At 32.8% G+C, this 21,539-nt stretch overlaps 1 protein-coding gene across 1 annotated transcript in view; it reads right to left on the reverse strand.

Moving 5' to 3' along the window:
* Nucleotides 1-21,539, reverse strand: part of ptprz1b (protein tyrosine phosphatase receptor type Z1b) — a 68,202-nt gene that overhangs the window by 5,684 nt on the left and 40,979 nt on the right. The window contains 22 exon segments of the mRNA XM_056456132.1: nucleotides 1,064-1,157; nucleotides 1,562-1,708; nucleotides 1,969-2,031; nucleotides 2,033-2,105; nucleotides 4,541-4,704; nucleotides 4,788-4,922; nucleotides 6,895-6,917; nucleotides 6,920-6,992; nucleotides 6,994-7,029; nucleotides 8,614-8,696; nucleotides 8,777-8,873; nucleotides 9,029-9,049; nucleotides 9,384-9,469; nucleotides 10,941-10,955; nucleotides 10,958-11,021; nucleotides 11,023-11,032; nucleotides 11,254-11,399; nucleotides 12,907-13,370; nucleotides 15,507-16,002; nucleotides 16,499-16,551; nucleotides 18,246-18,372; nucleotides 18,523-18,707. Of these exon segments, the coding sequence (XP_056312107.1) occupies nucleotides 1,064-1,157; nucleotides 1,562-1,708; nucleotides 1,969-2,031; nucleotides 2,033-2,105; nucleotides 4,541-4,704; nucleotides 4,788-4,922; nucleotides 6,895-6,917; nucleotides 6,920-6,992; nucleotides 6,994-7,029; nucleotides 8,614-8,696; nucleotides 8,777-8,873; nucleotides 9,029-9,049; nucleotides 9,384-9,469; nucleotides 10,941-10,955; nucleotides 10,958-11,021; nucleotides 11,023-11,032; nucleotides 11,254-11,399; nucleotides 12,907-13,370; nucleotides 15,507-16,002; nucleotides 16,499-16,551; nucleotides 18,246-18,372; nucleotides 18,523-18,707 (2,655 nt within the window).

The raw sequence follows: 21,539 nt of genomic DNA on the forward strand, positions 1-21,539 counted from the left end.
GTGCTGCACTGCTGTTTGACGGAGAGAAGATTTTCATTCATTCATTTTCTTTTCGACTTAGTCCCTTTATTAATCTGGGGTCGCCACAGCGGAATGAACCGCCAACTTATCCAGCATATGTTTTATGCAGTGGATGCCCTTCCAGCTGCAAACCATAACTGGGATACATTTATACACATCCATTCACACTCATACACAACAGACAATTTAGCCTTCCCAATTCACCTATACCACATGTCTTCGGACTTGTGGGGGAAACTGGAGCACCTGGAGGAAACCCACGCGAATGCAGGGAGAACATTCAAACTCCACACAGATATTCCAACTGACCAACGGGGCTCGAATCAGCGATCTTCTTGCTGTGAGGCAATCGTGCTACCCACTGCGCCACCGTGCAGCCAAGAGAAGATTTTATCAACACATTTTTAAATATAACTAACTTCTTCTTTACCATGATGACATAATAAATAAATAAATGAAATAACTTTTAAGGGGGCTAATAATATCGAGAATGCTTTTATTTCAGCCAAACTAAAAGAAATAAGTCTTTCTCCAGAAGAAAATTATAATAGGAAATACTGTGAAAACTTCCTTGCTCTATCAAACAATATTTACATTATATATCCTCAAATGTTTATGAAGAACTGCACGGTGGCGCAGTGGTTAGCACAAATGCCTCACAGCAAGAAGGTCGCTGGTTCGAGCCTCGGCTGGGTCAGTTGGCATTTCTGTGGAGTTTACATGTTCTCCCAGTGTTGGCGTGATTTTTCTCCACGTGAACATGGGGAGAACATGCAAACTCCACACAGAAACACCAACTGACCCAGCTGAGGCTCGAACCAGAGACTTGCTGTGAGGCGAATGTGCTACCCACTGCGCCGCCACGTCGCCCTTATATGAACATTATATGTCATTTATTCATATATACACACACATTTGTAATATACAGAAAAAACAAATCAAGCTACTAAATCAGTTTTAAAGTCTTATATTCATATAAAAAGTATCATAAATATGAACAAATGTAATTATTAATTTGATATTTTGGTATTGCACCACTCACCAGGCATAAGACAAGCAGTCCTGTTTTTGGATGCATTGCTCTCCTTCAGAGCCGTTGTGTAGTCGCTTTGTTTTGCACAGCTCTGACTGACCAACTGCAAGAACAAAACAGCAAACCAATTCATCTCTCATAGCAGAAACACAGACGTAAACAAAAATTGTTGACCCTTCAATTTGATCCAGACCAGTTTCACTTAGACTTGAGCTTAATAATGACCAACAAACTTTGGCATTATTGAACTAAAACTAAATCTATAATGAACCACACTGTTCTGAATTGTGCTTTTAAAGCTTGGTTTAATTTAAATCAGTGTTTATGAGTGTGAATGAACAGGATAGTTATCATTCAAAAGCAATATCTGATTATCATTCATTTATTTTCAGACATTTCAAGTCATGTGACCGCTGCAGTTTTTCTTTCTTTAATTGAAGGGTACCAACAATTTTGTAATAATAATTATTAATGCACAGAAGGAGTACATAAACCCAACAGTCTGACCTTAAACTGCTTCTCCAGAGGGGTTTTCCCTGCAGGTACTGGTGTGAGCAGAGCAGACACGTATGTGTGGATGAAACTGGATGAAACCAGCGTCTCTTTACTCCTGATGGCCTCCACTAAAGCGTCATGGATGAAGACGTACTGCTCCTGATAGCAGAAATATGAGATGTCGTTTCTGTTTTTAATACTTTATTAATAGTATATATTCAAATAAATTAGCAGAAAACAGAAAAACAACAGTCAACAAAGCATCCCCAATGTTTATTAGTAAAAAACAACAACAACAAAATAGTAAAAAGGAAAACACAAAAGATATATCCGATATACATCGAAAGCGAACCAGTCAATGTATAATAGCAGAAAGGTAGAGATGCTGTGAGCTGCAGTGCAAGTTTTACTCTGTTTACCTCTGTCTGCACTAAGTAGTTCCTCTGGGTGCGGATGTGCTTGAGGAAGCCCATGATGTTCACCTGTGTTTTCCTCTTTTATCTGCTTTAACATGCTGTCGATCACGATGTATGTTCCTGTTCGTCCCACACCAGCACTGCAGAGCACACAATTCACACTCATAAACACTGACTTTAAATCAAAACCAAGCTCTAAGAACACAATTCAGAACAGTTTGGTCATTAGAGATTTAGTTTTAGTTCAGGAATGCCAAAGTTCATTGGTCGTTATTTAGCTCAAGTCTATGGAAGTTTTATTCTATATCAGCAGTTTAGATTTAAACATGCCAATTCTGCCTTTCCCCTCACAATTCTTAATTAAATGTTATTTCTGAATTTACTCAGTTCACACTGAGATATTGCATGACGCTATCAGCAGGTTTGGTCTGCTCCCGCCCTGTCTTTTAGCATAAAGGGGGTCTGAGATCAGGTACACTACTGGTAAAATGTTTGGGGTCAATATGATTGTTAAATGTTTTAAAATAAGCTTATCCGTTCACCAGGGTGCATTTATTTCATCAGTATGGTACAATTGTGAAATGTTTTTGCATTATAAAATATCTGTTCAATGATCATTTAATTGAATCCTTTATTCCAGTGATTTTAATGATGAATTTTCAGCTTCATTACTCCAGTCTTCAGAGTCACATGATCCTTCAGAAAATCACTCTAATTTTAATAATAATAATAATAATAATAATAATAATAATAATAATAATAATAATAATATATAATAATAATAATAATAATAATAATTATATTATTATTATTAGTATTATTATTGTTATTATTAATGGTAATAATAATACAAGCAATAATGACTGGAGCAATAATTTCATTTGAACTACAATAAGAAAGCAGTCATTTAACAATTTAATAAATATTAACACTTTTTTTTTCATTTAATAAATGCCGCCTTGATGAACAGAATAATTTTATTTAAAGAAAAAACATGAAAAAAAAATTGACCTCAAACTTTTGACCGGTAGTGTAGATTTCATGAACCTCCCCTTGGTAAAGGAGGAAAAGAAGAGATGGGGTGGAATGGGGATTCTTCCAAAAACGAAGATAAGGTTAGTAGGATGAAATCAGTCTATTTATTGTAGTCTTGGATTAATCGATTGGATTATCACTGATTACAGAGAGAGACTAGCCGCGACTAATATCACGTGCTACTCTCGAAATTAGTTGTAAATCTCGAAAATGTTTTCCCCCTCAGAATTCTACATGAAATTTTTTATTCTAAATTCATTCTGAGAATTCTACATTTAAATTTTACAAATCAGCTTTTTCCTTCAGAATTGTAAATAAAAATATTGATTCTCAATTTATTCTTAGAATTCTAACTTTAATACGTCACAAATCTCCTTTCCCCCCTCAGAATTCTAAAGTTTAATTTAATTCTAAACTTCACCTCAGAATTCTACATTTAAATCTCACAAATCATCTTTTTACCCACAGAATTCTAAATGAACATTTTATTCTAAATGTTTTCTCAGAATTCTACATTTCAATTTCATAAATCTGCTTTTTCTCTTATAATTCTAAATAAAATATTATTCTACATTTATTCTCAGAATTCTATATTTACACAAAGTTTCACAAATGTGCGTTTTCCCCTCAGAAATCAAAATTAACATTTTAAATTCTATTTTTTTCTCAGATTCTAAATTTAAATATCACAAATGCCTTTTTAGTCAGACCATTAAATTGAAATCTCAATTCTATTTTTTCTTCTCAGAATTCTGAATTTTAAGTCACAATTTTCCACCCTTTAAAATTCTAAATTTAAGTCTCAGTTCTATAGTTCCTTTCAGAATTCTAAATTTAAATGTCAAATTAGTTAGAAACATCAGAATTGTGAGGTATAAGATTTTTGGATGTTTTTCCTGGTTTACGTCTCGCAATTAAGAACTTTTTCCCCACTGAATTTATATCTGAAATTGTGAGATAAAACAGCTGATTCAAATGTTATCACTCGATTAAATGGGTGTTATCAGTGGTAATCAGCTGTTAAATATGGGCCAGTAGGGGCCTTCTGTGCCTACTGGTAGGCTAAGAAGGCTGTTCTCATCCATCCACATGGTTAATCAGCTATAGATCACATACAGATGCGGCCGGAAGTTAATTATTTATTTATTAAGTTTCCCATCAATTGTGTTTTATTATAGGTCTACCCCTACAACAACTCTAAACCCAACCATCACAGTAATGTAAAAACAGTTCTGGATCTGAAGTCTTCTCTATTAGTATAGCTGATTAAGCATGTGGATGGATGATAACCGCCTTCTGAGCCTACCTCTTTCCAAAAAAATTCAGTGGTCGAAACAACTTTCCATGTAACTCGTTGTTGATCCAGCTATTAATTCAGCTAGTCCCAAATTGTTTGTAGTTTTAGTGTTGATTACATTATACAGTAAAAAGATGTTCAGATTTTGGTCATAAATCCACTCATTCTTTCCCTCATCTGATAATATGTGTGCAATCAAATCAATGCAAGCTTAACAATTTGCCAAGTATAACTGGTTAGTACCTGCAGTGCACCACCACAGGCCCCATCTCAGCTGTTCTGGCCTGTGAGGACGTCCTGATAAAAGACAGCAGGGGCAGTGTGTATTCTGGGACGCCCATGTCAGGCCATTGAGTGTAATGAAAGTGAAGCACCGTCCTCTCCTGACTGCGGCCCTTCTGAGAGCCCTGATGGAGGAGACATGTCAGACAAATGTTAAAAACCTACATTGTCCTCCTCAACGATTTCTGCAATGATTTCCGTTACTGACCTTCTTGACCTGGACGTTCCTCAGTGTGAAAGTCCTCAGTGTGTAGTAGGCCAGAGTTCTGCTGCTCTTTAGGGTGACCAGAAAACAGCCGTAGTCTTCCTGATTCTCCAGAGGCCAGTACTGGTCACATTTCCTCTGTTTGACACACACAGGCCGTAGTTGAAGTCAGAATTATTCGTCCTCCTGTGTTTTTTTTTTTTTTTTTAATTTTTCCCAAATGATGTTTTTCCACAGTATTTCCTATAATACTTTTTCTCCTGAAGAAAGCCTTATTTGTTTTATTTCTGCTAGAATAAAATAGTTTTTAATTTGATTGTTAATTTTTATTTAAAACAATTTTAAGGTCAATATTATTAGCAATATTTGTTTTCAATTGTCTAGAACAAACCATCATTATATATAATGACTTGCCTAATTACACTAACTTTCCTAATTAACCTAGTAAGCTTTTAAATGTCACTTTAAGCTGTATAGAAGTGTCTTGAAAATATCTAGTCAAATATTATTTACTGTCATCAAGGCACAGACAAATATAAATCATTTATTAGAAATGAGTTATTAAAACTATTATGTTTAGAAATGTGTTGAAAAAAATCTGCTCTCTGTTAACAGAAAATGGGGAAAAATATACAGGGGGGCTAATAATTCAGCAGGACATTTATTGTTGTTTATTGCAATGAATGTTAAAATGTCTTAAAATTAACGTTCATCATCAACTAGCATTGACGGATCTGTTAAGAACCTCTATATTATTTTAAAACTTCATTAAACTAGGGAAAAAGTAAGGTAAAAAGGGTCTTTAGTGTTTTTTTATATTAACAATCAAACTACGAAAAGTTTTTTATTATTATATTATAACAACATTCTTGAAATTAGGAATAAAGGTCTTTAGTGTTATTATATTTAAACTTTTCTTCAAACTAGGAAAACATTCTTTGGTTTTATTTATATTATGAAAACTGTTTTAAAAATTCCTCCGATTATGAAAACTTTCTTCAGATAGGCGAAACGTTAGGAAAAATAACTTTAGTGTTATTTATATATGAAAACTATCTTCAAAACTAAGAAAAAAGTTCTTTATTGTTATTAAAAGCTTTGTTCAAATGGGAAAGAAAGGTCTTTAAAATTCTTTTTTATTATGAAAGCTTTCTTCAAACCAGATTAAAGTTAGGAAGTTCTTTTGCTCTTTAGTGATAATTATACTCTGAAAACTTTCTTGAAAACAGGAAAAAAGTTCTTTGCATTATGAAAACTTTATAAGAAAAACTTTCTTCACTGTACTTTACATTATGAATACCTAAATTCGTATGGAATTGTTAAGTGGAAACTAGGGAACCCCATGGGGTTCTTTAGATTATTAAAATCAAAGAAGAAATGAACTCTTTTAAGAACCCTGTAAAAAATGCAGGGTTTCCATACAATTCATTCATGTTGTCCTAACACAAATAGATTAAGTTATCTTAACAATTTAAGTGGATTGAACATAAACAATTAAGTTGTCCCAAAAATCACTTTAAATACGTAGCTTAAACAAGCAGCAAAAAATCTGTTTTTGAGTGAACTGTTCTTTGAAGAGTTCTTTTGAGAAACCAAAATGGTTTTTTCTATTGTATTATTGCAAAGAAAAAATTACTTTCGAAACCTACATTTAAGAGTGTATGAACGTTAAAGGATTTAGATAGAATCACCAGTGCCAAAGAGTGAACCCTTATTTCTTAAAATCCAATAACTTTTGATCATTCACAAACATTTAAATTGTCAGCGCTCAAAACTGTTAATGAAAGGGAAAGAAAATGATTCAATGGAAAAAAAAAACATAGCAGTTTTGTTTGTTAAGCATCTAGCCCAGGGAGGGGCAAACTCGATCTGGAGGGCCGGAGTCCCTGCATAGTTTTGCTCCAACCCTAATCAACACACTGCTTGTAGCTTTCTAGTGATCTTAAAGACACTAATTAGGGTGTTCAGGTTGTGTTTGATTAGTGTTGGAACAAAACTCTGCAGGGACACCGGCCCCTCGAGGATCAAGTTTGCCCATGCCCTGATCTAGCCATATTAATTATAAATTACCCATAATTACTGAATGATTTAAAAGTACTAAAAGCCTTACCCGGCCCTTCTCCACTAGGTTAGGATCATGACATCACACCCACGTTCTGCTTCCCAGACCATCCTCCAGAAGTCCTCCAGACTGCCCTTCAGTGGACCCCTGTGCTGCTATATATGCTTTCGGCTGATTGAAGCCCTACAGAGAATCATCCACAGACAGACCATCATCACTTCTATTGACTATTTATTTTTTGACCATTTTGAGGCTGCTCAAAGTAAATGTTTCCTTATGTTTTTTTCTGTGTGTGATATTGAATAATATTATGTTCAACAAAAATTTTAATATGATTTTGGCATCATAATATTTATATTCATAATACATTTTATAAAATTTAACCATGTATGCAAGTTCAAAAGCTTTTAAATAAATGATTCGCTCAAAGTGGTAAAGACAATTGTTAAAATATATTCAAATTTTTCAAATTAAAGCTCTTATTTTGAAGTTTCTGTCCACCAAAAAGCCAGATGACCGATTAAAATCCAGATTTCCATGGTTTTTCACAGAAATAACTCTTAATTTTTATTATATAGCATAACTATAGCTGTAACTTAGCATATATTAGACTGATTTTTGAGGATCATGAGACACTGAAGACTGGAGTAAGGATCCCGATGATTCAGCTTTACATCAGAGGAATAAATATAAAATTTAATAAAATATATATATATATATATATATATATATATATATATATATATATAATATATATATATATATATATATATATATATATATATATTTACTTATTTATATATGTGTATATATATATTTATATATGTGTGTATATATATATGTGTGTATATATATATGTGTGTGTGTATATATATATATATATATATATATATATATATATATATATATATATATATATATATATATACACATATATATATATATATATATATATACGTATATATATATATATATATATATACGTATATATACATATATATATACGTATATATACATATATATATATATATATATATATATATATTATATATATATATATATATATATATATATATATGTATATATACGTATATATACATATATATATATATATATATACATATATATATATATATATATATATATATATATATTATATATATATATATATATATATATATATATATATATATATACTATTAATATCATATATATTATATATATATATATATATATATATCTATATATATATATATATATATATATATATTTAAAATGCTAATACTATTTCACAATATTGCACAGCCTTGGTGAGCACGAGAGACCTTTCAAAAATATTTAGGGAATGGCAACTGGAAGTGTGTGAAGTGAAAATACAAATAGTGAAGTGTAGTTGTAATATTTTACAACATTACATGCCTGTATAAAATGTATAAACTCAATGTGGGTCTTGCCTCTCAGCAAGAAAGTCGCTGGATTGAGTCCCGGTTCACCTGGGTTTCCTCCGAGCGCTCCGGTTTCCCCCACAGTCCAAAAACATGCACTACATGTGAATTGGGTAAACTAAATTGGCCGTAGTGTATGAGTGTGAATGAGTGTGTATGGGTGTTTCCCAGCAGCTGGAAAGGCATCTATGGCATAAAACATATGCCGGAATAGTTTGCCGGTTCATTCCGTTGAGGCGAACCCCCATAAATAATGGACTAAACCGAAGGAAATGAATGAATGATTTAATAAAACTCAATGTAAAATGCAGAATAGACTTACATCCACATAGTTAGCATTAATGTAGTCCCCTGTCTTTCCATCTTTGTCAGAGATCTGAGAGAGTTTAACTCGACTGTGATCATCTGAAAGCACCAACAAACATTTATTTAACATTTCTAAAAGCATATGCACATCTTATTATACTGATATAGAGAGCTCATACAGGCCAGGATGTTAATGTATCTGTTCTTGCTCTTGTTATCCGGATGGTTGGAGCTGTCTGTTGTAATGCCGATGTCTGCAGTACAGCCCTGAATCTCCTAAAATTAATCAAATATTTCAATCCATCACTAATTAGAGTACATCCTAAATCAAGCTTATTTCATTTCATCATGCACACTAAGCATGCACAGAGCACACTGACACGTCAGAACAATGCAAAAAGAACAAGTAACAAAAGGGAGATCCGTCTTACCTCGTAAGACTCTTTCAAGATCTAATAAGGGAGGGGTGAGAATGCAGAAAAGCACAATGAAAGTCCGGACAAACAGAGAGGCGCCAGTGCAGGAAACATGAGGCACGTTTACATGTGTTTTCATGCTCCAGACGGGTTTAGACGGGGCTGTTTCTGTGTGCTGTTCATGCAGTGTTTCCTTGCACAGACGCCTGTACATCACACTTTACATGCTGCCCTCACATATGCTCCAAAAACATCCATGAGTATATGTCTCTAATGCACTGTTTGGTATATTTATAATATATATTAATGCGCTGTGCTTAAGGCTATGCATTTGAAAACTGCTCATAAAATGATTGCAAATCACAAGTACCTCAAATTCTTTGGAGAATTTGTGATTTGCATGGAGGTCAGCAACATGTTTCACAAAATCCTTAACAGGGAGAGCTTCGTTGTCCTCTGAAAACAAAAAAGGGACATTTTTATAGCTAAGTATATACATTTACTTAAATACAGGTATGTTTGATTGTATAATTTATTCATTTATTTTTGAATTAATAATATATACAATTATTTTAAGATAAATATAAATGATTTTAATCTAATAATAAAAAGTTTTATGTATAATGCTGTTTCTAAAACCCAAAGCCCTACAACAAGAGAAATCAAACAGCAATAAAATACAAGAATTTAACATTGAGAATATATAAAATATAAACTCAGAATGATCAAGAATGATAAAAATGCAGTCTTAAAAGATGAATTTTAACATCTTTTAACTAGCTAGTGTGGACTCATTCCTTGCAGAATAAGAGAGAGGATTCCATTATAATTTATTTATTTATTATTATTATTATCATTATTTATTCATTCAAAATAAATACAGGTAAACCAATTTAAGAATTTGACATAAAATATATGTATTTTTAAAAAAACATAATAATTAATTGATATATTATAATAATTATATATTAATAATTATATAAATTAATATATAAAATTAGTATTTAAAATTATTATAGTATAAAATGTAGATATAGTTTTTTTATTTCATAATAAATTCTATTAAATAATTTAAATATTTAACTTACTAACTAAATAACTAACTAATCAATAAGTGAATAAATGAATGAATGCATAAACCAAAAATGAATAAACAATATTAAAAATAAAGTTTTTAAATATATAATTATTAATATTTATATATTTATTTTTTCATAAAAAGTGCAGGTAAACTAATTTATTATAGAATATATGCATTTATTTAAATATATTACTTCATTATATAAATTAAATAAATAAACATTTTATTAACTAACAATAATTACATTATAATATATATATATATATATATAAATATAATTTTAATATATTTAAATTAAATAAATGAAATATTAATTTACTAACTAACTAACTAACTAACTAACTAACTAACTAACTAACACACTAAATAAATAAATAAACAAACAAATAAGTAAATAAATGAATAAACAAAAATTAAAAATAAAGTTTTTAAATATATGATTATTAATATTTATTTATTTGTTTATTCAAAATAAATGCAGGTAAACAGATTTATCATACAATGTGTGTTCTTATTTAAATATATGACTTTATTATATAAATTAATATATAAAATGTTTATTAAATAAAATGATTATATTAAAATGTATATATTTTTATTTTAATATAAATTCAATTAAATCAATTAAATAGTCAACAAACTAACATTTCTTCATTTAATTTTTTACATTAAATAAAATCATTATATTATAAAATGCATATATTATTTATTTATTTGAATACAAATTCAATTAAAATAAATTAAATATTCTAATAATTAACTAACTAATGCACCCAAATAAATAAATAAGTAAATGAATGATTGAATGAAATTAATGAATGAACAAACAAATGAATATTTTGTTACCTGTAGGCAGCAGAGAGGAGTTGATGGAGCTGAAATGGCTCGGGCTGAATTGGTGTCCTCTACATAAAAATGTGCCGTCTGCAAAGCATCTCCTGTAAGATCCAGATGCAGATATTACAAAAGCACTGTGCTTCAATATAGTAACAAATGAATAAAATGCAACAAAATCCATGTAAATTACTAAATTATAACATTTATATGTAAAATTATGCCAAAGTGCTAAAGAAAGCATGTTCCCTTAGTCCAACACAGACAAACGTGGCACAAAATCCAGCAATTATCTCTCTCTGACGTCTGTTTGATGATCATTTACCTCCAGTAGATGAGGATGCCGACCAGCACCACCAAACACAGCACAGTAAGTGTCGAAACTATAGCCAGAGGAACAACCCGCTCTCTCTCTGTCTCTGTCCCTCCAACCATCCCGACACGAGACTCTGGACTGCTGTTACTTTGCTTCTGTTGAGGGACACACAGTCAAGTCTTCAACACAATCTCATCATTAAACATTATATCACATCACAGATGCTATATTCAATCAGCTGTTGAATGCATGCTTACATGGAGTCAAATCATCCAGCTGCTAATCCTTGAGAAATTTCACTGGGAACATTGTCGGAAAGTTTCTACTGTATGTTATTTACCACCAATTATCACTTAACTGGTATTGCAACTGTTTGCAATAGTATCTGGATGCACCCTTTATATGCAAGCTGAGACTGCAAGTTTCAGATTAACAATGTCAGACACAATGCACTCAATGGAGCTAGAGATGTCACTGTGAGGGGTAGGGTTAGGGGTGGGGGTTAGGTGTGCACATTATAAGAGTTGCATGCAGTTCAGATTGCAAATGCATCAGGTCTGCATACAGAACCGTCTCACTGTTTGGTTTGCCTTTTGTGCATAGGTTATTAATCAAAACTCCAAATTTGCTTACAGAGTGGTGTCAGGAACACAATTTGACCAAAGAAACTGGTTAAAAAAATGATTAGAGTGACGAGATATTGCAATTTAAGGATGAGAAGTGAAATCTCAAAAGTAGTTTCAGTGTGTTGTTAAGCTTATTCCAGTGGTTCAATTACCATTTTAGCTGCTAGATGGCAGCACAAGACCACTTATTGCTGCTGTCTGTGCTTTTCACAGCAAAAATAAAATAAAAACGGCATACTTTTGCATTAGCACAGCCCTATCATAATGCTTTTTAACATGGTGTAAGCCTGTAAATCCCAAAATAAATTTCAAAACCTCAGTTATTCAAGCACATGAGACATTCTAAACCAATGGTCTCAAACTCAGGCTACGCAGCTCTGCAGATTTTCACTCCAACCACCTCCAACTCACACCTGCTTAATAGTCTCTAGTGGTCTTAAACAACTTGATTAGTTGGTACCTTTTTCCCTCACTTCTGACTTTCCCTCACTTCTGGTCACATTTAATGCCTTTCAGAAGGGCAATCTGTTCCCAAAGGACAAAATCATGCAGCGCCCCAAAATATTTTCTCATTTCAGGACTGTTTTAAGTGGCTGTCTGTCAGAATACATCCTACTCCAAACTCAAAATGAAGTAACCAGGACAGGATTTGCCTCATTTCTACTTGAGTTTTAACGAAATCCTTTTGTAAGATCTCTATCGGAAAACAATAATGGGAAAGCATGTCCTAATTTGCCAAGTTAGATGTGTTCCTAAGTTAATATATATTGTTGATCATTGAACATCATTCCTGTTAGAAAACGTAATCCACAAATAACCCCTTACCCTAATTGTAAATTATTTCTATGAAAGATAAGAACATTTTACCTTCCAATTCATGGTGATCTTAAGTTATTTTGTGACATTAATTTGGTGTTGTGCAATGAAATGCATTAAAATAATCCTTATTCTTCAATAGTAAGTCCCTGCAAATATCATTAGTGTGAAAAGAAACATGAGCTCGGCGTCATGCACAAGTTTTACCTCTTGGATGCACAAGGTTTTCTTCTTGGATATGGAGTTCAGGAATTATTAGCTGAATGGGAATATCCTCACTTTGGGAGATCAATGAACCGCCGTGACCTGATCCAGAGTCAGATTCGGCTGACCAGGTCACCCATGACAGAAAATCCTGGTTTTGTGGCTTGCCTGTGGTGGAAGCTTCACGCTCGCTCTCAAAGAAGAAAGTAGAGGACAGTCCTTCATGATTTTCCTCTTCTGTTTTACTCAGATCAGCATTTTCAGGAGCCGTGCGGGTTTGCTCGAGCTCCCATTCCCGGTCGAGCTCCTCTAGGAAGATTGCAGATCCAGACCCGCTGAACTCTCCCTGTCTGTCTGAAGGGGGAAAATGAGCAGATCCCTCCTCCAATATGATGGTTGGAGAGCGAGTGGAGGATTCATAGAGACTGGTGGCATCACTAGCCCTTTCATTAATAAATGACGTGGCTGTAACAAACACGTCTGAAGAGATAAAGGGACAGTTCACACAAAAATGAAAATGCATGTACTCACCATTACTTCATCTTTATGTTGAACACAAAAGAAGTCATTCTGGTAATCTTTAACCTTTGAAATCTGAAGTGGAGCAATTCCATGCGATGTAAACCATGCAGGTTTTCACCAAAATAGCGAAACCCTTTCTAGGTTTTTTGTGTAGGCTTGTACACTCAAAATGTCTCAAAATATTTTCAAACAATTATATTTGATTTACCAAAGTCAAACAAGTGGCATTTTCACATCTGCCACATCCATAACAAAGCTTTTTCATCATAACTGCAAAAGTGTCAAATAAAATAAAATCAATCATTTTTGTTCTATAGAGAGCCATCCCAGGTAGCAAAGAATTCTGGCCCAGATTTGGCATAAATCTGGCAAAGCAGACATTCATCCGGCACTGGCTTATAGCATGTGGGCCAAACATGGCTCTGGTTTGGCAGAGGTACACCCTCTTTAAAGCGGCATACAATACTTGGGCCAGATGTCAAATGTAGTATTTGGCCCAGTGATATGTGGGCCATGTAAGTTAGGCCTATCTTGACCCACATTTAAAATGCATTTTTATTGTTTTCAATTAAAGAAAAAAAACTCTACCAATCAGATCACTTCGAGAAAAAGCACACCCATAGCAAGCCTAAAGTACAATGATTCATGGGTTTATCAATTTCATTGCAGTCGTGACACACCAATATATCTGGCCCAGTTCAGGTTCAGTTATGGGTTATTAACTTGGCTGAGACTTGGCCCAGATATGGTCCATGTTTGGCCCTTGTCTGGAAGCCAGACTTGGTCCAGTCATGTATCGTAATTCACTCCGGCATGTGGGCCAAGCAAAAGTTGATTGTGTGGGCCAGAGCTGGGTCAAAGATATTTTGTTATGTGGAAACTGTAATATTATACTGTAAACTTGAATACTTTTTTTGGTCACATCCAGAACACATGTTTATTTTCCTCATTTAAAATATAAATACATGTTTACAGATTGTTATTTTATGATCCCAAAAACAAAACAATTCTAAAACATTACATTAAAAATTGTATTTTATTATAAAATGTATATTAATTATTAAAAAATAATGGTTAATTGTTCAAAACTGATGTATTAATATACTGTTAACATATACTTTCTCTGTGTATTTATATTTTAAAGTTTTACTGCAAATGTCACATCCATAATGCTAGAATTGCTCTGTAGGCACTGAATACTATGAAAGTCAAAGATAAAATATCTTCTTTTGTGTTCAACAAAGGAAAGTCAGGTTTGGAACAAGCGGAGGAAGAGTAAAAGATGACAGAATTTTCATTTTTGGCTGAACTGTCCTATAAAGACTTCAACTTTTGAAGAAAGAAAGAAGCACTTCGAATCAAAACCGTCTCACAATACCTAAAGCCACCATCTAGTGGGCGCCGTCACCATGAGCAAGAGAAAGATTGCTGAGTGCACAAGAGAAATAGAGGAACCACCACCACGAACTCAAGATTGAGCCAATTAGCCGAGGAGAAAGATCCCAAAGACAGAGAGCAAGAATATTTCTAGAGTTTTCTAGAGTAGTGTAGCAATCACAGTGTTATTTCATTGCAGCACCATCACCTTGAGAGCAACCAGAAGTTTCAGGTTCAGAAACAGGTCATGATTTTGCTTCATTAAAATAAGTGACCTAGATGTTGTTCAAACTTTTTTACAAATGGCATTGTATTTACTTGTGCATGATATCTTATACCTTTTGATCTTCTTTCACCAAATAATTTGGGTTTCATTTTGGAATAAATTCACTGCTAGGGTCTCAGAGAAGATTAAGCATGTATCGACTTGATAAAAGCATGCTAAAATTTGCTTGTGTTATTAATAATATCATTTATTTTAATAATAAGTCATTCAATAATATAATTATTTAACAGAGTCTTTATGAAGATTAAAAATAGGGGGAAAGACTAATGCCTATATAATGATGCAATCACCAAACTACCCAGATACTACTGCTAGCCTAATCACTAGTTATTGATTTTCACAACCAGCATGTCCATTATATTCCTACAATGCAAGTGAGCATTTAGTGAAATGCACAGAGTAAGAAAACACCCTGAACAACACTTTCTTACCATTAAAGAGTGGCTGGGTGGTCTGGGAAATTATCTTCATGGACGCTGAAAGCGAGGATCCAGTGGTGGCGTTAGCGGTTGAAGATTCATTTGCTGGTTGTTTTGGTGGAGAAGTAGATGTTTTGTCTGTATTTTGATCAATGAGGAGGTTATTATTTATTGTTGGAGTGATGTTTGTGGTGCTGGAGTTCAGGACGTCCTCATAATAGACATCTGTGACCACTATGTTGCTGTGAGGAAAGTGTCCACTGTCGTCTGGAAGGAGTCTGTTTGCCGGACGTTTGGTTTCATTTTTTCTGCTTTTGTTTTGATCGGGCGGCTGTGAAAGCGAAGACTCCTCTGTTATTCTCCGCCGGACTGTGATCGGGGTCGTTCTGGAAACGGGGAAGAGGAAACCCGGCTGGTCCGTCGATGTGGTGATGGAGATGGAGCTCCCGGAGTCACGGATGAGAAATCGGCCTGGCGGAGGCTTTGAAGGAGGTGCAGATGTGTGTTCCTGAATAAGATGTCATTTTCAGATCATGAGCACAACCATTTATGGATGCTTTATGATTTATAGTTGAAGTCAAAATTGCTAGCCTTTTATTAAATATTTCCCAAATTATGTTTAATAGAGCAAGACATTTTTTATAGTATTTCCGATAATATTTTTTCTTTGGAGAAAGTCTTATTTGTTTTATTTCAGCTAGAATAAAAACAGTTTTAAAAACATTTTAAGTTCAATATTATTACCCCCCTTAAGCAGTATTACTTTATTATTGTCTACAGAACAAACTATCGTTATACAATGACTTGCCTAACTATGACTTGTTATGGTAAACTTGTCTAATGAACCTGGTCAAGGCTTTAAATGTCACTTTAAGCTGAATACTCGTGTCTTGATAGGTATCTAGAAAAATATTATGTACTTTCATCATGGCAAAGATAAAAGAAAAATATACAGGACGGCTAATAATTCAGACTTCAACTGTATATTCAGAAAACAATATTACCTCATTATATTCCTCCGATTCTGCTAAATCGCCATAAGGATCAGGTTCATTTACTGCAGGGTCAGAGCAAAAACAAGCAAACAAATAAAATGGTCATACTTTATTTTAAGGCACAATTCTCAGTTTCAATAAATTATTAACTAAAACAAATCATTAACCTTTTCTCAATAAAACTATTTAGAGCTCGCAAAATCTATCTACATCGTGCCTGGTGGGCTATCTAGATAGAAAAAACAATAGCCCTGGGATGCCGAACTATCAGATTTTGCGAGCCCTGCTACAACTTTGCTGCTTATTAATAGTTGGTGAGATCTGGTAGCCCAAAGTCCCGGGGCTATTATATTTTTCAGTCAAGCTACCAAAATCTATCTACATTGTGCCTGGTGGGCTATCTACATAGAAAAAACAATAGCCCCGGACATTGGCCTATCAGATTTTGCGAGCCCTGCTACTACTTTGCTGCTTAATAATAGTTAGTGAGATAGAAGTTAGGTTTAGATATTGGGATTAAGGGACTTAATCACAAGAATAGAATAATATCATACTTTATAAGTACTACTAAACAGACAATCAACAGGTTAATAAGCCTCTAGTTAATAAGCCTCTAGTTAATAAGTCACTAATTAATAGTAACAATTAGTCCCTAAAGTGTTACCAAAAAACTATATGATAATGAATAAGACAAATACTGTACCTGAGTCATATTTTTCTCTAAAAAGGTTTGTCATACTTTGAATAATTTTTCTTTTGCAATAATAAATACTTTTTTTGACAATTAAGCATACTTAATTTAAACATAATTCTTCAGAGAATTATATGTTGTGTTTTAAATAGCAATTAATATAAAAGGTACACACATGCATAATCTATATAAATACTATTTCTTTAATTCTGGTCAATGTAAAGATGCCTAACTATAATAAACTAGTTTAAGTTATTTTTTTTTAATTATAACAAAATACTGAATCATTACATTAAGTAAAACACAAACTACCATGAATAATATTTGATGAATACTTGTAGGAATAATAAAACAATTACTGAATGATCAATACATATATATCAATACATTATAAAACTGCTGAACTGTTATGAAAATATGAAGCAATCTTCAAAATGCTGGAGCATGGTAGACCGCTGTATTTTTGAATGCACTTCATTCAATCTTAAACATTCTTCTTCTTTATTTAGTAGATAATTGACAAACAAATAATGCATTAAAATTAAGATACAAATTAAACCAAATGAAATTTGTTCCAAATAGTGGATTTTTCCAACAAAAATGCATGAAGTGGTCAAATATTATGTCTGACCCACTCTCTGTCTTCCAGCGTACTGTTGTCCCATTTACCACAACCTTATGAAGTCTATAATTAACAAAATTTAAAAAAAAAACACACTCAAACAAGTAATATTTAATTTAACATTCAAATTGTGAACACTATAGGTATTTTGGCTTTTGTTGTTGTTTTTTATTGTTCATTTGAGTATTGTTATTAGTTTGAATTAGTATTTTTATTGGTATAGGCCTTTAACAACCCTGCAAAAGGACTACCAATGAAACTAATAGACTAATTTGGGTAATGTTGAGTATTGTTTAATAGATAAAAACTGCTACAAAATGTATTTCTTAAACTGTCTGTAAAATTAAAATTACACTTATCAATATTTTTACTTTTGATTAGGGTTTGAAATTTATCCTAGACGTTTCTCGTAATTTTTTTCCTGAGAACTTTTGCAGCATTACCAGGGTCTTCGAAAGGCATGTCCACAATGACCTGGTCGCTCATTTTCCCAGTCAAGCCATTCATGCACAGCGCCACCACCTGGACAACATAGCTACTATTTGCCAGCAGATTGTGAATAATGGCCCCCTGGAAACACACATAAGACAACATTACACCATAACACCTGTTTTCAGCCATCAGGAATAGTTTAACCTTGAGCTAATGACTATCATATAACAACGCTGACTGATATGCCTGCTTTACTCAACACTATGCAGATGCTCTAGAGTTTCTCACCACATCCTGGTCTCCGTCTGTCAGATACTGCTGTTTGGGTGGGTTTTGTCCCTGTAGTCTTTGGTAGGTGACGGAGTAGCGCTCAATTACGGTGTCATAGACGGCACGGGGTCTTTCCCATGTCACCACGATGCCGGTGAAGTTCTGAGAGTCTGCCTGAACATTTTGAGGCTCAGAGCTGCACACTAAACACAGGAGAGGTAAACATTATAATCAATCATATCCAGATACACAGCAACACTAGTGAACTAACCTCCTTTCACAGGGGAGGATTTAACCAATAACTGAGGTAAGCAGCCATTTAGGGCCCTGTGGAGCTTAAAATATGACAAAACAATCTGAATTTGAACTGTGTTAAATTTAATTATTGACAATTGTAATTTAATAAAACTGAATATTATATGGTATTAAAAACTAACTAACTTTAATATTAAATATCTGAAATTTAAGAGAACTGAACTTTTTTAGGGTAGAACTTTTTTTAACCTAGAATTATACCTATAAATAACATAGATTAAGCTCCGTGAGGCTCCAGGAAATATGCGGGCCCCTAATAAATACCTAGAATTATAAATTATACCAATATATAAAATAGATTAAGCTCCATAAGGCTCCAGGAAACATGCGGGCCCCTAATAAATACCTAGAATTATAAATTATACCAATATATAAAATAGATTAAGCTCCATAAGGCTCCAGGAAATTTGGGGGCCCAATTAATTATCTAGAATGATAAATTATACATTTATAACATAGAAAAAGCTCCATAAGGCTTCAGGAAATGTGGTCCCCCCCAATAAATACCCAGAATTATAAATTATACCTATATACCATAGAATTCTATGCTAGTTTAAAATTGAGATTGTTTTGTCATATTTTAAGCTCCATAGGGCCCCATGAAATTTGGAAGGGTCCCGATAAATACCTAGGATTATAAATTTTACCTATATATAACATAGATTTCTATGCTATTTTGTATGGTGAGTGTCTAACGGATAAATTTTTTTCAAAACAGAATTCAAATTAAGATTATTTTATCATATTTTGAGCTTCATAGGGCCCCAGGATATTTGGGAGGCCCCAATAAAAACCTAGAACAATAAATTTGACCTATGTATAATATTTCTGTGCTATTTTGTATGGTGAGTGTCTAACAAATACAATTTTAATGCAATTTTTACATGTGTAAATTTGTCCCACACCCCCGTGACCCCAATCATGGAACAGTCCAGCAGTCAAATGAGATGAAGATTTAGTTAAAAATAATAATAATTTGTACAATTTTAGATAAAAATGGTAGAGAAGTAGATTGAGTAATATAATAAAAAGACAGATAGATAGATAAATAAATAAATAAATAAATAAATAAATAAATAAATAAATAAATAAATAAATAAATAATCCATTTAAACAACCAACCAACAAACAAACAAACACAAAGGGTGTGTATTAGGACTGTTGGGCCTCATGGATGGAATTGCTTAGGGCCTCAAATCACTAAATCTGCCTCCGTGCTTTCATAATTGATAAGGTTTACTAAGGTATTGCTCTGAACAGAGTTAACTCTGAAATTGGCATTGCATTAAATATTAAACAAAAAGGTAAAATTAAATGTAAACATTTTTGAAAATGTAAGAACTGTAACAATTTCTGTGAATAAAGACATAAGATACTAGATACTGTATTGTGCATATTTAAGATAAAAATACAATAAAAAACCTGTAACATTTAGAAAAATCTGTCAAATATTTATAAAACAATATTTAGAAATACATTATACATATAATTAATGATAATAATAATAATAATACACATTTTATGAACTCATAAATCCATATAATCAATTAACAATAATACTAAAACAATAAAAAAATACTTGAAATAATAAAAACTTTTATAAAATGTCTAATTTTGCATATAGTTTAGGTTAAAACTCATATGATACTTGATAAAAATAAATACAAATCCACATGTGACTAATAGCAATTTTGTCTAAGTTTTTAATATAATAAAGTGCTCATATTCAATGACAAATCGATAAATATTAGATAATAAGTATTAAATATGTTCATATAAATATTAAATATATTATCATTATCATCACAAAACTATAATTAAGCAACAAAATGCTACAGAATGAACTGTAAAAAGATTTTTCAAAGATTATTGATGTACCCAAACGTTATGTCTACTACCAGAATCTCATGTTTAATTCATTGTGTCGCATTGGTGTGTCTTTGTAATTAAGTTTAAATTTCTGAGTTAACCTGATTTCAACACTCTTTTACTATATTGTGATTATTCAGAGCCTGAGAGAACACGATTATTGGAAAACAGCATGTCCTGCTTTATTTTTAATAAGGCGCCGTAACTTCAGCCGAACAGCAATAACTCAGAAAATAGCTTCTAAATCAACTCGGTCTGAAAGAGGATTGCTGCATTTGTTTTCCTGGAAAAGTGCCAAAGTGAGGTTTCCTAGCAACACACACTGGCTGCCGGGACTTTAAAGAGCGTAACGCATGTGTGTGCATGGTCAGAGGAGGAGAAGAAGCGCACTAGCTCTGCATCTGACCTACAGAGCTGACCTCGCACTCATTTCATCATTATTTCATGCTTCTCATGGGCTCTAGGCTGTGCATTGTGTGTATGGCTTATGTGTGATTGTGCAGTACGTAGATGTGTGTGTAGCATGTGATTATTTGTGCAGAATATGTGTAAGTGTGTAGAATGAATGAACAAGTATGTATTATGTGCGAGTTTGCATGTAATATGCGTTAGTGTGCAGTATGTATTATGTGTATGTAGTAGAGTATTTGTGTGTAGTATGCGGATGTAGTGTGTTTTAGTCTTCATAATATAGTTAATGTGTGTGTGTGTATGTAGTATTTGTCATTGCTTAGTTTGTATGAGTGTGTTAGTATGTGTAGTATGTAGTGTGAGTGTACTATAAAATGTAAATGTGTAGTATGTAGTATCAGTGTACTATTCAGTGTGTGTATTGAAAAGGATGTGTAAGT

The sequence above is a fragment of the Danio aesculapii genome, chromosome 4, assembly GCF_903798145.1.
Source record: "Danio aesculapii chromosome 4, fDanAes4.1, whole genome shotgun sequence".
Classification (NCBI taxonomy): domain Eukaryota; kingdom Metazoa; phylum Chordata; class Actinopteri; order Cypriniformes; family Danionidae; genus Danio; species Danio aesculapii.